At 42.1% G+C, this 17,024-nt stretch overlaps 1 protein-coding gene across 3 annotated transcripts in view; it reads right to left on the bottom strand.

The window, feature by feature from the left end:
• Positions 1-1,825: 1,825 nt before the first annotated feature.
• The window catches only part of LOC117216961 (patched domain-containing protein 3), a 40,084-nt gene continuing 24,885 nt past the window's right edge, over positions 1,826-17,024 (bottom strand). The window contains exons 1-9 of one of the 3 annotated variants that reach the window (XM_033464149.1): positions 13,050-13,326; positions 12,474-12,684; positions 11,982-12,167; positions 11,458-11,801; positions 8,605-8,805; positions 8,390-8,521; positions 5,716-6,029; positions 3,646-4,856; positions 1,826-3,577 (exon numbers count right to left, since the gene is read on the bottom strand). In XM_033464149.1, the coding sequence (XP_033320040.1) occupies positions 3,448-3,577; positions 3,646-4,856; positions 5,716-6,029; positions 8,390-8,521; positions 8,605-8,805; positions 11,458-11,801; positions 11,982-12,167; positions 12,474-12,684; positions 13,050-13,326 (3,006 nt within the window). In that variant the 3' untranslated portion in view covers positions 1,826-3,447. Of the gene's footprint in view, positions 4,857-5,715; positions 6,030-8,389; positions 8,522-8,604; positions 8,806-11,457; positions 11,802-11,981; positions 12,178-12,473; positions 12,685-13,049; positions 13,327-17,024 lie in introns of those variants that run through there. The other 2 variants (XM_033464150.1, XR_004489451.1) reach the window with 2 other exon arrangements.

The following is a 17,024-nucleotide window of genomic DNA, read 5'->3' as shown; positions in this document are numbered from 1 at the left end:
ATGGATGGGACTGTTATCCTGGCGAGATAACAGGATAAAACGTTTAAAACGATTCCGCAGTATGGAACAATTCCACTGGCACACGGCAGCGAAAATGTAAACATCGATTTCAGAAGGATTAATAGAGAAAGATAGATGGTGAGAAACTGGCAAATTTGTATTTGCCACTAGAATTCTAATAAGACGTCGCTCCGTAAGTCCTGACGAATCGTAAAGGTACGATTATTCGTGGCAAATGTAATGGGAAAGTTGTAGAAAATGTAAAAAATTGAAGACGGAGAATTGAAACTTTCTGATTTGCAAGCATCGTAACTTGGAAACAAACGCATGAAATGCAACAATTCAAAGGCTATCTTGTCGAGGGAAGTCGATATTTATATAGTGCGTGGAAACATGTTGCTCAAATTGCTAATTGACAACGATAAAACGCGACAAATTAAGTTAAGGTTTCGCGATGTAAATACCAGGTCGTCCGAAAAGTTTCTTTCGCTTCATCATATATTAATCATATATCATTATATTATTAATATTATTAATTCCAATAGAACGAAATGGATCATACATGATTCAATAAAATAATATCATGAATCTATTATTTCCTTACAAAACGACAGAAACCTTTCGAACAAGCTAATATTTCCTCAAATAATCCTGTCACTAATTGTACCATTTCTTCCTCAGCTCGTTTCTAAAACAAGAGGGAACGTCTCGAACGTATCTCGTGACACTGTCAATTTCTTCGTCATTGCTTCTACATTTTTCACAACTTTCCTATTACGTTCGTCGTAAATGATTCTGCTTCAGCACCTCAGCACCTATAAAATTATGCTTGTTAGAACGATTATTAGAATTTCAGATGCCTGAGGAGGTACAAAAATTCTCTACTTCCTCCTTTTCGTGAAAAGGTGGATGCTCGGCGATATTCTCCATCCAGTAACTGCTTCGAATTTGAGAAAAATGTGCGACGTCCCGTGTCGAATATCACGACAGTTTCAAGAGCGTGTGCACCGCGCGCAGTCTGGAGAAATTTTCTGGCCTCGTAAACATCGCTGTTCCTTCGGACGGCGATTCACTGTGTCTCGATAGCAGCGTTCCTTCGCGCGTACAGGAATCCCGAGGTAATCTCTGTTCCGATGGAAACCTTTGAAAATCGCCCGCTATCCGAGACGTCGGGGATGCAATATCCCAAAAGGGACAAGTCGACTTTAAGCTCGGTGTTTCATGCATGGCCGGACTCGCCGGAGCAAATAAAAGAATATCCAGGGACAGGGATTCTTCCTTCAGCCTGCTATCTTCCTAACCCCGTGCACATTCTTTCACTTTACATACAAATTTCTCTCTACATACAAAATCATGCGACTGCGTCCGTAATGGAAAAAGAGAAAATATAGACTTTCTTCGAAATTTTCCATTTCGAAGTGCCATTTGTGATTTTGGTCAAAGGTTCCAGCAACCTATCGTATCGACTGTCTGTGTAGAATCTATGCTCGCGTGAGATAAGCGTCCGCTGACGCGGTAACATCGACTGCTAGCAAGTCTCTCGGTGAAAGGTTGTGTCGTAGGTAAGGAAGCGAAGGATAAGTCGTTCCGATGGTTCTGTTCCATGCTCACGATAAATTTTCTGCAACTTCTCTGTAGCGTTGTTTATTCGTTCAAAGGTAAGAGAAGATTTAAAGCAAACTTTTTACGTATTCATAGGATCTGGTGATTCTTGTTTTAACAAGTTAGTTGGGCATCCCAGGCTTTGTAAAGGGACTCCCTCTTCCTGAAGTATTTTGCATGGAAAAGGAAGGACGAGAACACGGTTCCGGGAAACAACCATCAGGAAATCATTACCAGAATATATTTCGCTTACAAGAAGTTTCTCAATGGCAGCTGCCAGTCTGTGACAATGCATAATATTCGCTGCACTCTCTCATTCACCAACACGCATACTCGTTTGTGCTATACAGAAAGAATTGTGCCGAACACGCAGCATGTATCGTTTATTTTATCCATTAAAAATCGCGGAAGAATATATTTCCTTTGGAATAAATCGTCGTTGTCGAACGTATTTCTCTTTCGGAACTTTCTCTCGCTTTTCTTTAACATCTTCGCTCGTAAATTATGTCTCTTCCGTAATACCTTCTTCTATATTAAATAGTACATAATATATGATAGCTTTTTTTTTTTTTTTAATAAAATCGACAATTAATTTTTCAAGATTAGTTTTCTTGAATTGCTATAAAAAATTTGCTAAAATAAGGAGAGCAGAGTTCCCATTGAAAATCGCAAATACAATACAAGTTGACTCGCAGTCGTACTCCACGCACGTGTCACACATTTGAAATCAGCGGCGTGATAGCATTACAAAGAAGAGAAACACCGGAGGAGAATCGGCCTCGGTTCGTTTCTCGATCGAACTAAAAAATTTCCACGATTCCGTTCGATTTCGTTTCGCCGTAGCACGGCCGTGAAACGTTGTAAGCTTGCTTCGCGACTACTTTGCAATTTCTCCTTTTCCTTCCTTCTTTATCGAGAACACATTTCATGGTAAGGCACGATCGACGGTTCTTCGAATTTTTTGCTTGAAAAATTGATTCTCCCTGCTGTTGCGTTTTGGTTTTGATTTCCATTGAGCAGATTCGTTCTTACATTCTAACTGCAGATCGTGGAAGACCACTTTCGTCGTTTCCTACGATCCTCCACTGACTCGTGCACGGTAACTACCGTTGCCTGCTGGTACAGCTACAAGCTACTAGTCTAAATAAAAGACTGTGGTCGAACTAGTATCGGAGAAGAAATTCGTTATCGTGCATTCGGCTCAAGGTAAAAACGTATCAAATTCGCTGCTTCGATCAACGTCAGCCCGGATTTTCAAAGCTCGACCACGGTCAGTCTATCTTTCGTTTCTTCTAATAAAACAATCACGGGAAAAAAAGACTGGAGAATGTTTAAAAATACCGGCTGACGTAATTCGATCTTAGAAGGTGCTATTTTTCTACCATACAGTTCCTCTGACAGTATCCTAGAGCTCACACTTGAAAAACGAGTCTCTTTGCTTACTTTACTTACTTACGAGTCTACACTCGAGTCTCCTTTCTAAGACGAACACGACTTGCAGAGACGTTCCTGAGAAGATTTCTTTCTTTCTTTCTTTCTTTCTCTCTCTTTCTTTCTTTCCTTCTTGTTAAATATACTGCTCCGGGGAAGGAACCATATTCGCTGCTCTTCCAGCCACCGATTTGTATCTACAGCCACGAGCAAGTCTTTCAAGCCTGATTGCCAGGTTCCAAGAGAAATTCTCAAACAACGTGAACCGTATTTTCGACGACCGTCACACGACAGAAAAATTGGATTTCCCTCTGCAAGCCGTGCACAAGCTACACTCGTTTCCTGCTTCTTCGTTCTTAAGGATAACGCGGGTCAGTCAGGTACCTCGAGGAGTGATGCAGATTATGGTACGATCTACTTCTCCTGTGATCTCTGTGCAGCTGATTGGCCGGCCTGTGAGGTGGATAGGGTCCCATGTAAGACACCGTCCTGGCTGCTCGTCGCTCCTGATCGTTCTGAGTCTCTGGGGTCGTGGCAGAATAATCCGGAGGAGGAGCAGCTGGCGGTGAAGAGGTCTGAAACTGAGACGTGCCATAGAGAACGCCTATGGACCTTCTCCAGACGTCGTGCCGCCTTTGGTTCTCTGGTTCCAGCTGGCCTTCCCTTCTTCTACTTTGGGAGGAGCCACTTTCCGTAGAGTTGCTGTCCTCGCTGGTGCCCAGACCAGGATCTCTGTCTTCGAAGGCGGCTAGACTGGTGGCAGGACTGTCCTGTAGACTTTTCGCGGGTGCAGAAGAATGATAGTAAGTGAGAGTCGGGTGTGGGATCACGTAAGGCTGCTGGAGTTTGCAATTCACATCCTTTTCCGACACTTTCCGCTGTTGAGCCTTGTCCGAGTCAGGTTTCTTGTCTTTGTAGGACGACGGGCCGAACAGAGAGAGCAGAACGGGCAGCAGGAACATGCCGTGCATGGCTCCTATGAATATCACCAGGAACACCATCTTGAAGAACACCATGAAGATGTAGGTACCTGCAAGCACTAAAGCTATGAGGCCGAGGATCGTTGAAGTGGCTCCTTGCACTATCGGAAGACCGAGACTATACAAGCTTTCCTTCACTCTGTCCTCCGCAGTCTTTTGCTTCGAGCTCATGTAGGCGTAGCAGATGTGAGCGGTGAAGTCGACGCTGAAGCCTATGCACATGATGAGATTGATCATGGATATGCTGTCCAGGTTCACGTCCCAAAGAGCCATGTACCCGGCCACGCCTAACTCGATCGAGATAATACAGAAGGCTACCCAGAGGCAGCACAGAACGTTAGGAATGAAGATGAAGCTGATGAACATCATTATGAGGGCGCCGAAGACCATGCATTGGATGCTGGTGGGCTTGACCAACTCGAACTGGTCGAAGAACACGAAGTACGGGTGGAAAACGCTGGCGTTTAACGAAGACTGGGCGCAAATCCGACGCAGTTCCTTCACCATGTCTTTCTCTTGATTCGTTCCGCTGACGTTCACCGCCTGGATCAGAAATCTACTGGCGATGATGTGCTCTTCGGCCTGGTCAAACTTCACGTCCAGAGAGAAGCTACTTTTGGGGGACAGCCAAGTGTCTTTCAACACTTTGATGAAGGTTTTCTCGTCCTTGATTTCCACGTCGGTGGCGCTGTTGTTGGCATAGCTGAGGAAGCTTCTGAGCCAGCTCTCCGTGTATATGGGAGCGCTGCTGATGTACTTGCTGGCTTCCAGGGACCTGGTCAGATTTTCCATTTGCGATTGAATCACCGGATCGCTGTAGTCGTACTTTCCGCTTACTACAACCTGAAACAAAAGTGACAAAAGTCTTTGTAGACCCTCGCAGCAACTGGTTCATGAAACTCGTCAGCGAATATCAGCGGAATTATTTAATTTCAGACTAGGAAACTTTCTTCGTCTTTTGCTCGCCATTTACTCGCGATCTAAAGATATTGAACACGCGGAATGAGGTATAAAATTATGAAGAGCGGTTTCTATGAACTTGAAAGTCCTCCTATAGCCCGGACGGCAATTAAGTGTCTTCCAGCCACGCCTAGTTCGCCAGAAACTAGCAATTACGGGGTTCCGGAGCGGAGAATGCGGCACTCTCGACGTTCCAGCGAACGTCCTCTGAATTGATCCAGAAAAATCACGACAGTACCGTGTGACGCAACGCCAGTCACTTTTCTTCGACGCAGTGAAGCCGAGAGAAAGTTGCCCACGTGACATAATTGCATGTAGCGAGTTACTCGCAAGTTGATGAATCTTCGGAGGTTTGTCGCGGTTCCTGGACCTTTTGGCTAGAAACACTTTCTCCTTCTCAACCCTCAAAAATCTCTTCGATTGAAAAACGAATCCCAAACAAACACCTAGCCAACCCAACGATTTTCGACTTTTTCTCGTTACAACCGTTTCTCGATTATATTTTATCATCTTATTGTTATTTAAATTTAGTATTCAAATCTATTATATCTCAATATTCAGGTCATTCACGCTGGACCTGCATGTTTTCGTTATTCGTATTTGTCGATACAGTAAAAAATAAATAAGTTAATGTCTCTGTGTCAAAATAGTACGATACTGCGTGCCTTAAAAATTACAAAAATCGCGAATCTGCACCAGAATCTGCTACTTTCCAGATAACGATCGCCTGTATTCTATCTACCTGTATTCTATACGGAAACTCCCGGAAGTAGTAGTCCTGCCGGTCGTAGAAAGTGATCGAGTAGGAGTCGTTCTTGGAGAGCTTGCGACGGTCCAAGCCCTCCTGAAGAGTCGTCAGGCCGTAAAGAGCGCCAGCAAGGTAACAGGCGAATATCAGGATGACGATGACCTTGACGGGTCTGCAATTCAGCGCCGCGGCCAGATAATCCCTGAACCAGCTCATGCAGCCGTGTTCTGGGTTATCGATGGGGTTGTATGGATCGTCCGGATCTACTCCTCCACTGCACAGTGCTCTATAGAGCCACGATCTGTTTGCTGAAAAACAAAATAACATTCGTTCGTCGTTAGTTCGCTGATTCAAGTGGAAAGGGGTGGTTGTGGTGTATCACGCGATCGCTCTTTTCACGAGAATCTGTTGCATTGTCTTCTACTATGAATCCCGTGCACATTGTGAGAAAAAGAATGTACGGAGTCATTGTTTAGCGGGAACAAAGCCAGAGGAAAACGACGGTACAATGTCACGCGCCAAAACGACAATGAACATTATGATATACGAAGACTCGCATTAGTACGCCGAGCACGCGTTCCTGATCGGGACAATCGATTTCCAAGATGCGTTGACCACGTGTGTCCGCCACCTTTCTTGCTTACCGATTGATTACCAATTCTTCTCGATCGAGTCACGATACCAATTATTAATGATAAATTCCAACGACCTTAAACCTTTGAGGCCTAGCCGCGCGTGAAGATAAAAGCAACGTTCGCCGTGTAAATTACATTTGCGTCGATGGTGCGTGTAACCACCTTGAAATGGCACTTTCACCGCGTTTTCCAGCCGATGGTGCACGAGTGATCGCGGAAATGAGCAAATACAGTTTGCCGCTTTTCACAAACCATCGAAAGCAGCGAGAAAAGAGGAAAACTGGAATATGCAAAACGCAGATCGTGCAAAAATATGCAAGGCGGTATTGTTTATAACTGTTGACAATGCCTCGGGAGAAAGTGACGAGGTTACATAACGCAACGGTGATCTAACGAATTAGCGACGCTCTAACGTAACCTGGTACGCATTTCTCGCGTAACCGGCGGCTACCACCGGACATCTGGCGTCTCGTCGGTTTCCCATCGAATTGGCAAGAACCAAAGGAGTACACAGACGAAGTAACTCGATTCGGATCGCAAGACGATCGATTTCCAATTTTGCCAATTACGGCTACGCGCTATCGCCAAAGTGATTTGTCGACTCGTAACCGGTGTAAGGGATAGCAAGGGACTTGCTGTTGCATCGAGCCACAATTTCTAAATGATTTTAGAGACTCGACGACGGTTGATCAGGATCTTCCGGCTTTCACGATCGAAATCGCCGGCGATTTACAACGACCATTCTCTCGCAATGATCATGTACCAACTTTTCACGATCAAACGGTATTCGTGAGAAGATTTTAGTTGAAGAAAGGTCTGTTCCAAGAGGATTTTTAGAGCGGCCGCCTTTCGTAGAATGGAAATAAGAATAAAGCAGCGTTGGTGTAATGGCCCCAAGAGTCCGAGGTCCGGCCGGCCGCTGCTTAGCATAGAAAGTTCCGTGGCAAGCGGCAAATAAATGAAAGTTCAAATAAAACCAACGAATGATACGTTCGACGAGGCTCTGCCCGTGAAAGTATTCCGGGTAACGTCTTCTTTGGCGATTTAACGGTCCCTGTTACCATCGCCGCGTACGTGTAAGTAAACAGGATGGTTACATCGGATGTAGTAACCGAAATGAGTCGCAAACGATCGTCGAACTCTTACTTTTACCGACCACCGCGGATTCTTCAGCGTTACAAGGTTACGTAACAAGAAAATGCGTGTGTATCCACTTGCAGCTCCATTTCTCGTTCTCACAGTGTCGCAGCTTCTTCCAACGTTAGTCCTGAATCTGGTTCGACCAGTTTCGCTCTCTTCTTTCTTTTTTTTTTTCTTTTTTTTATTCGGAATTAGAAATTTCGGATTAGACATTCTTCTCAGAATCGGACAGTCTACGGTCGTGGGCAGAAGAAAGTTTAAAACTAATATTCGAGTATGAGCAAACTTCGCGTTAAACATTTTGTTTCTACCAACGCTGGTCTATTACATTATAATTCGGTTTTGCAAAATTACAGCGTTTTTCCAGAGCCACGTTTACCGTGAGACGCGTTAGGTGCAAAAAGCTGGCATCTCGCTCCCTGTTTGGCCACGTTTAAGAACCAAGTTGCACGCCTAGAGCTTCCAGAAGTATAAACGCGGCCCTGGTTTCTTCCTCCTTTAACCCTTTAACACATTGACTGCCACGCGTGTTTTTACTGAAATCTCCGTCACGCCAGCGTGCCGCAGTACCAAGCGTCCTCTGACATTTTAGTAATGCGAGTAAATAATTTTTTTAATAAACCATTCTCGTATTACTTTCATAACAATTCAATAGTTTAGTTATTACCTCTAGAATATCTTCTCAAATACCTACGACGATCCTTCGCAAGTAGTCAAATAAGCGCCACCCGAATACGGGTGACGCGACCCTACCAGAAACTTTGCTGTCACCCGAATACGGGTGCCGTGGCAGTCAACGTGTTAAGCCTTCTTTCGCGGAACGTAGAGATCAGAGTATTACTTAGGGCACGTTAACGTTCGAACAAGGAGAAATATGAGCGACAGAGACTTACAGGATTTGGAGAGAGGCTGCACCTTGCAGCACAATACGCTGTGCAGGTTCTTCTGCTCGCAGTAACCGCTAATGGCTACGCAACCCGTGAAGAAGGTCAAATGGAAGACAAAGGTGAAGACCACGGCGAATCCTGAGACAAAGAAAGTAACGGATCATCCATTTGGCCTTGAAGTTTGGAGTTATTGGCGTTTAGGTAAATCGCGTGCTACGGACCTGAATAAATACAGAAGATCTGAACCGAGGGGAAAGGCGAGAGAATGCCAATGAAAAAAGATATCATGTCAGTGAGCGAAGTGATAGTGATGGAGACAGCAGCTTCGCTGAGAGTCGCAGCCATTCTTTCGGGCACCGGTTTCATTATACTGGTTCGTCTCCAGGCCGCCAACATGACGAAGGTGTCGTCGATTCCGATACCTGCAAACAATTCGATCGATCAGTTCGATTAATCGGAAGTAACGTCAGGCTGCTTGGTTGTAAATTAATATGAACGGGAGGAAAAAAAAAGAGAAAAGAAAATACAATATGACACAGCTGAGTCATTGTGGGAGCGATTTGTCGGCGCAAACACCCCTTCGGTCGGTATAAAAACGACCACAGTGCCATTAGCGTGATAACAAGGCGGCAGTTAATGCGTCGAGTGAATCAGAATGGCTGGCTTATTCGTGATTCAGCCTGTCTACATTTGGACGACGATTTATAACCGCTAATAAACGCATTTATTCAATTTCAAGCAAGGACGACCGATTTCCACACCATTTCCCGCGTTACCATCCGAACTTTTCCATCGAACCATCTTTCGTTCGATGGATTTCTGCCGGAAATTCATGTTTCTGTCGTTTCGCGCTCACCTCAGTGCGCTTAACATTGCATTTCAGTGAGTTACTGGCCGATTGAACGCGACACATATATTTAAAGAGTGGAACATAGTAAATTTTCATCGCTTATCGTACCGTATCAATCAGATACATCGTTTGTTTTGGCAATTACATCCTTAGCTGTGCTTGGTAATTTCCTTCCATTCTTACTCACTTTATATTAAAATATTCCTTTTTAACAGCGGAGCGAAAGTAAAGTTAAAATTGAGAGGTCGATAGAAATGTACTCGTTATGTAACCTACATTCGTTTTTCACCAGTCCATTAGACAATACTAGCCATTGTACAAGTGTTTCCATTATTATACTAATTGTTATGAGAAATATTTATCTGGCAGCTTAAGAAGGACGTCGGATTAATCGAAAGGATCAACAACAACAGGCGTAATTACAATGAATCAAAGATTGTGTATACTAGGGAAAGCAACCGAGTCGTAACGCAATGATCATTGACGAAATTGTTGCAAAACACTGCTTAACAGCCCTCCTCGATTCGATCGGCTGGCCACAGATCAGGGAAACAGGCTGGAATCGGCAAGCACCGGGTGATTTGCGTGAAAAGCGGAAGCCGCCGTCGCGACTTTTCCCTTCCGTCGTTACGCTCGTATGCACCAGCCACCAGGCAACCACGATCGTTGCACACGTCCGACCGAATCATTGAGAAATCTTTCTTCTTTCTTTTCGAATTACCAGAACGCCAATTCTTATTGGAAATTTAAACATACAAAATCCGTAGGATCCATTTAATATGAAAAAAATATATAAAATATCCAAGGTATCGTTCTCGTAAACTATCCAAGTATTCGAAAATGTCCAAAGTATTCGCGAGTATCAAAAGTATCCATAATATTATAAGTATAAAAATATACTATAAGTGATCGAAAAGATCAGAAGTATTTGAAAGTATCCAAAAGCATCAGAAGTATTCGAAAGTATCCAAAAGCATCAGAAGTATTCGAGAATATCCAGAAACATCAGAAGTATTCGAGAGTATCCAAAAACATCAGAAGTATTCGAGAGTATCCAAAAGCATCAGAAGTATTCGAATGTGCCCAAAAGTATCGCAAATATTCGAAAGTATCCAAGGTATCCAAAAAGCTCAAAGTTCGTCTGCCATTTCTGAGATCGATACTAAGTCATCGTGAAGAGTATGCGAGTCACATTGAACTGTGGTTTCATTCGCACTTATTATTCTGAGAATTCGCACAACAATGAGTCGCTCATCGATCGATCATTCACTCCGTATAACATTAGAATTGCAGTTCTTCCGACAATTTGGCAAATTCAAATTACAACGAACATGAGTCGGGACTTTTTTGATCCGATTAAGAATTCTATAGGACTCGAGTTGAATCCTTGGCGTTCTAGGTGCTATCGTAATTTTCTCAGTATTACGCGAACCGCTATGACATAGAATCTATTTAACCTACATTAGACACCTCGTATCGCAAACGAAAGTGCACCGAACGCCAATAAAGAGCGAAACGTTACTCTTTTGTCAGAATTCTATATATTCATCTGCCGATGTATCTACATCCAAAGAATACTAATCAAGTACCATTCTACGATCTTGTTCCATCTTGGCAGAGGAAAGTTACGCGCTTCTTTCTTTAACGCTTCGTGTACTGAATTATCAGGACATTCGGTAAATAATGCAATATTTTTCAACAGTTGAGTCTAAAAGGAATAATATAGACCTTACTACGTTATCGGAAATTTGAATACATAATTTAACAAATAAATGGTAAAGAAATTTTTTATCATCGATCAATCGTTACGCAACTGATACGTTTTTCTGTTTGTCCAACATACGAAAACAAACTGTCGTTAGACGAGAGCTATGTATGTAAATAAATTAATATAATATAGAATATAATAAACAGTAAATAAATATAAATAAAGCAACTGCGTAACTTATGGAACCACCTAATATTTCGTTCTTCTTACGCTTTCACTCCGGAAATTCAATGTTCAGGTGTATCCTGAAGAAGCGAACTGTAACGTTCGCGAAGCGTTAACGCAAGAATGCCACTCATAATACAATCGTCTTCGTAAAAGTCAAGAGCATGACATCCATCGATCATCACGAGAGCTTCAAATCTAAAACATCTGTCTCCTATATTTTATGAAATTTATGATCTTATATCATATCGCTACTTTGCCTTAGAGCGAGGCACATTCGCGTCCACTCACCGATCATGAGGAACGGTGCAGCCAGATTCAACCCGATGAAGTCGACACCCAGGTATATGCAGAGACCAAACGCCGCCACAGTGGCCATTGCCGCAGAGACGTTTCCAAGAAGTCCCAACCAGGGCTTGCTGCGTACCCAATCGGTCATCATGCACGTCACCACAGAGAACAGAGCCATTAGGATAAACGTGCTCGAGAAATAAGGTACTATGGTCTTGGTGTTCTCTTCCAGCTCCAGTTCCAAGGTCCTAGAAGCGAACCTGGCGGTAGCGATGTGCTTGAACACGTTGTTCTCCTCCACTTGCCTCAGCGTCTCTAGAAACGCTTCTTCCCAGGCTGCTCCGCTATTTTCAAGATGCAAAGGATTTTAGATATACAGTGTGAGTCATAGGATCAGGGTATTTCGTATGCTCGCGATTTTGCCAATTTCTTACGTTCTCTTCTACAGTTTTAAAATGTTTGTAATATATTTAACAGTAGCAAGTGAGTACGTATGTAACGTGGAAGCTTGGACACGAACTTACATCGCATCCTGGCGAGCATTGTCAGCTGTGAGAAAGTAGGCCAGCTGCATGGAGGGTACAGACTCGATGATCAGGTCCTCGTCGATCACGCTACCTCCAAAATAGACTGGTAACAGGTGAATGTCCCAAGTGATGGGGTTCAATGTCACAGGGAACGTCAGGTTCAGCTCCCTCTTTTCCACATCCCTGCAAAGTGCTACCGACTACTTAGACCCTCGAACACACGGATCAGTCTTAAAAATATTCTTCTAAATATTGTTTTTCACGAAAGATGACAAAGTATGCAATTGTATCTTGCTGATTTAAAAAATATCTCAAGCTTGTACAAAGTATGAACAATTGTTATTAGTGTAGATGATTTCCCGTTTCAATTTTACGTTCGACATTTTCTCAGAACATTGTACATCTTTCTGGCACGTTAAAAATACATAAAAATCTGTTGCTTAATGAAATTAATAATTAACAATGCCACGATTCTAGCAATACACTTACTCTATGACGTGATGTAGGTCCAGAATGTCGTTGTTGAAGCAAGTGTCCAACCATTTGGCACAAATCTGACTATAAGTGAACTCCTCCCCTTCGTAGGTAGCTTTCGTGTTCCTGATCATCTTGTCCAGCTGCCTGAGTTCGTCGAACACTACTGTTCTCAGCAGATTATCGTTTCCATCCTTGGACGTGATGATCACGTGGCCGAATCGACCTATTTAAATCGACAAGTATTACACGAATACGTTTGCGAGTAATTAAGATTCGTACGAACAGCGATTTGACAGGGAGACTAACGAAAAAAGAATTTAAAAAGTAAAATGCGTAGGAAAACACGCAAATCGTTCCAGTCAGCAGTTGATTAACAATGGGCTCGATGAAACGTGAAAGTTCTCAGACGATACAACAACGAACTATAGTCTGCACAGCAGGTTAATTCACGCAGTATGAAATTACACGCAATACAAACAAGAAAAAAGAGAAGTTGATGCACTTTCTCCTTGAACTTCGCCGACGTATTTTATAAAAAGTAGCCGTGAATTGACCGGCGTCGGTATTTCCTTGTAAAATCTGACTCACCTGGCCTGGTAATGCGACCCAGGTTAAATTTGTGGCTGTAATTGACCTTAAAGTATTGCTCGACGATCGCCCTCTCCATTTTGCTCGGTCCATTTGTCGGAGAAAACAGATACTCTGGATCTATCTCGTAATGGATTCTCTGGTATCCGGTGAAGCAGATGAAGGCAACGAGAACCGGAACTATCACGAAGTAGCCGGGATGACGGCCGACCACCAGACCCAGTTTGTGAAATGCCCGGTTTAGGAAATCGTCCACGCATGTCAGATTGTTCCACATCTAGACAAGACATTGACAAAGCTACTTTATTTTATATTTATTTCATGTACATATATTTATTTATATATTATATATTATATTCTATATTATATATATTTATTTATTTTATATTATGTCTATATACACTGTACTATGTAAGTATATTTTTTCTCATTGTATTTGTTCATTTGTATTTCTTTCTCATTGTTTCTTTTAATTTCATCATATAGCTTATATGGAGTAGTCAATGCATTTTTCTTATCCCTTACAAGAAGATATCCCAATGAATTTTAACCAATTTATGAATTAATTTGATTAAATAACCAATTAATTTAGAAACTGCTACAAGTTATAACATCATCTATTACAATTACTCCCACACTATTCCAACTGTATATACTCTGCACTGTGTATAAATATAAACTATCTACATACAGGGTGGCGCATTTAAGTAAGGCCACCTAAACGTCTCTTTCATTCAGTTCAGTGATAATGGAAAAGATACCTCCTTATAGGTAACTTAAATGGTATCGAAGAATTTCAGGAAAAACAAGCTTGCAAAGCACAAATATTCTTACAGGACGTTGATCCTTCGATGCAGGACATTCAAACTGCTTATAGAATATTTTTTACATCATCACGACACAAACAGATATTCAGGTGGAATTGCTTAAAAATGGCCCCACTTGTATGGTATATAACTAGAGCAGAGACCATTGGATAATTCTATTCACAATACAGAGAAACAATAAAGATGCCTTTGTAAATATAGTATTCTACCTTCGAGTCGTGGAAACCGTATAAAACGGCAGAAGTACCATCAGTAAAGAAATAACGTTCGTAACCTGTCCATTCTATTATAGTTGAACGCGTTGTACATACGGTTGAAGATTGTCATAGCGGTTAACAGTAGTTCCGAAGGAACTGGTTCTCAGACGTGCACGGAGATAGCGATCGATCAACGTTGTTTGAAATTTATGACATAATTGCTATAACTGCAGAGCGGTGCTGTCAGAAAACCGGGAAAAACGATAGAAAGTGAAGCGAATTGTTTGTTGTAGCGCAACCAACGAATACGAATATTAACGACAGACTATTTCGCAATTTTGGGGCAAGAAATTAGGAAGAAATAAGTGGAAAAAAGAGCGTAACGCAACGTTTAAAGGAATATTTCGAATGCCTGAGTACTATTACGATCTCCGATCAGCCATGGCGAAATTACAGGTTGCGAATGTAACTCCATCGAAACGGGTACTCGTTGTAATCGATGCTTTTTTACGTGAGAACATGATCTACGCTCGCGTAAGCGATTTCTGAAAGAAGCAGCAAGAAACGCTAAGAATACAGAGAAACGTGTGATTAAGAGTACTTTAGGACAGTTTGAAATCGATACAAAGTCGTCGTCTAATTTTTACTAATTTTTCTAATTAAGGAAGGTTAAAAGGGCAAAGGTATAATTAGTTTTTCTATTTAACAGGGACAGAGCGAATTTAAGATCCAATGAGTTGTATTTTATTTGATTTTCACGATCGTCTTTTCGTAATTTTGGAAAGATCTCTCGTCACAATATCGAGATATTGAAGATATTCGAACGTTGCTAGTCTCAATAGCAGCTGTACCTTTGGTGTCTTACAAAACTTTGTCGACTTGTAAGCTACTTTCGAAAGGATCTTATAAATTATCCCCGTTTTCAACTGTGTCATATTAAAATATTAATTTCTTTCTCTCTTTTCTCCATTTTTCTCCATTTTTCCCTATTTTACAATTTACTCCTTGGCATATTCCAACTTAACTTTACTGTCCTGAGCCTGTCGAGTGACCGGTTACAAAATTTAATTTAAAATCGTACGTTCATCGTTATCTCTTCTGTTCGTCCAACTTTATGTAAATTCTCATACTAACAACTGAGAAATTGATTAATCAGAAAATACGAGAATTTTCACAAAGTTAAATGGACAAAAGAAATAACGATTTTGAAGCTGGTCATTTGACCGGACCTGGCAAGATTAGTGTTAAGAAAATAAACCAGTCGAGCAAAGGATTAGGCGGATTGAAAAAGAGAAACAAAATGTTTGACAAGACGAATAAAAAATTACGTAGACGATTGTTATTGTGCTCGTGAAGCAATGGAAAAGCACACTTAGTGCAATAACGCAGACATCCGTCTCTGCTTAAGTAGCCAGTCGTGTCTCAAACTCGAGTTCAATTTTAGCGATGAAAATCGCACACATCCGTTCTTCTCTCTTTGGTCCAACCAAACTACTACCACCACCACCGCACGAAATTCACATTCACTGCGCATTATCGTCATCATCGTCATCCTCCTTGTAACATAGCCGAAAAGAACAAAACAGGGATATATTAAAAATTCTAAATGAAAAGTGGGTTAAGCGAATTCGACCAAAGCGTCATTGAAAAACAGGGCGTAAAAATGACGCACGAAACTTGACCTAGATCGGCACAATACGCGTTTGGCATAGCGAAATGATCGTCAGCTGTCGATTCTTCGGATTCGGAACGAGATTGCGGTAAGTCTGGTTCAAGATCGAAGAAACGGGCCGTCACTGTTTTCTGGGAAGCTCGTTGACTCGCAACTCGCCTTACGTCAGATTCTGCCCAGCGAAAAACACAAACACGGCTCCTGCCAGGGCGTCGACCTCCGCAGTCAGCTGGCCAAACTCTCCAATAAAAGTTCTTGCGATAATGGAAAGTCTATTGAAAAAATGTTCTGAGAAATCTCATCAAAACTTTTAATCGAATTCTAAAAGACGCTAAAATCGACCGAATCAACTGGAGCTCCTTCAATGCGAACTCTGAAGCCACAGTGTATTAAGTCACGCTTATCAAACTTCAGAGCGGAGACGTCGAACTTATCATTTTTAAGTTATTATATTAAATCAAAGTGCAACTCAAAGTTTACCTAAACTTGGGAAATTTATTTACTTAAGGAATCTCTTTATCAAAGTAAGAATTCAGTTCAAAGCTAATGAGAGTTCAGCTCGCGTTTAACCAGTCAACTGTTGCTACCTCTTTGAAAAGAGGGCACCTGGAATGCGTGACAAGGAGTAAGCGATGACGAGTATACTCGTCGAACACAGAGTATGCGTGGCTGTTATGATATAGAATTAAGTCGTAACGAAATGACTGTTTTATTTTATTACTCACAAGGCGCGTCATAACACAAAGTATCGCAATTCCTTAACGACGAGTATACTCGTCAGAAACAGCTAACTGGTTGACCGAAGCTTGGAAAATTTATTTATTCGCGAGGATCGGTTTATCGAGTTTCTTAAGTTCACAAACTACGAGTCTGATTGAAACTGATCCCAGTCAAACTTGAAAAATTCATTTCTCCGACTTTCTTCTTGTTTCTACCGTACCTCGAAAAAGAAATGACGTAACACCACGTAATAATGGCAAAGCTCCAAATAATGGCAAAGCTTCACCGACTGGTTTCTAACCGTGTGAAAGTTGCGCAATCGTTGTTAATTAGCCTGATTAGAGCGCGATTACGTCGGCCAAGTTACGATTTCATTGGACAGCTGGAACAAAAGGTTGGCTCGATTGTTACGCGACTGTTATCCAATCGTTGCAGATCGAATAAGGAGCTGTGTTACCCAATGACCGGTCGACTGACTACTTTCTCCGTGACGAGAGGAGAAAGATGGCCATCCAGATCGTGAGATCTGCGTACACCACGCTTCGAAACCACGTCATCG

This window comes from Bombus bifarius, unplaced genomic scaffold, assembly GCF_011952205.1.
Source record: "Bombus bifarius isolate JDL3187 unplaced genomic scaffold, Bbif_JDL3187 scf7180000007974, whole genome shotgun sequence".
Taxonomy (NCBI): Eukaryota; Metazoa; Arthropoda; class Insecta; order Hymenoptera; family Apidae; genus Bombus; species Bombus bifarius.
The sequence above is the reverse complement of the archived record's forward strand: the minus strand, read 5'-3'. Positions and strand labels throughout refer to the sequence as shown.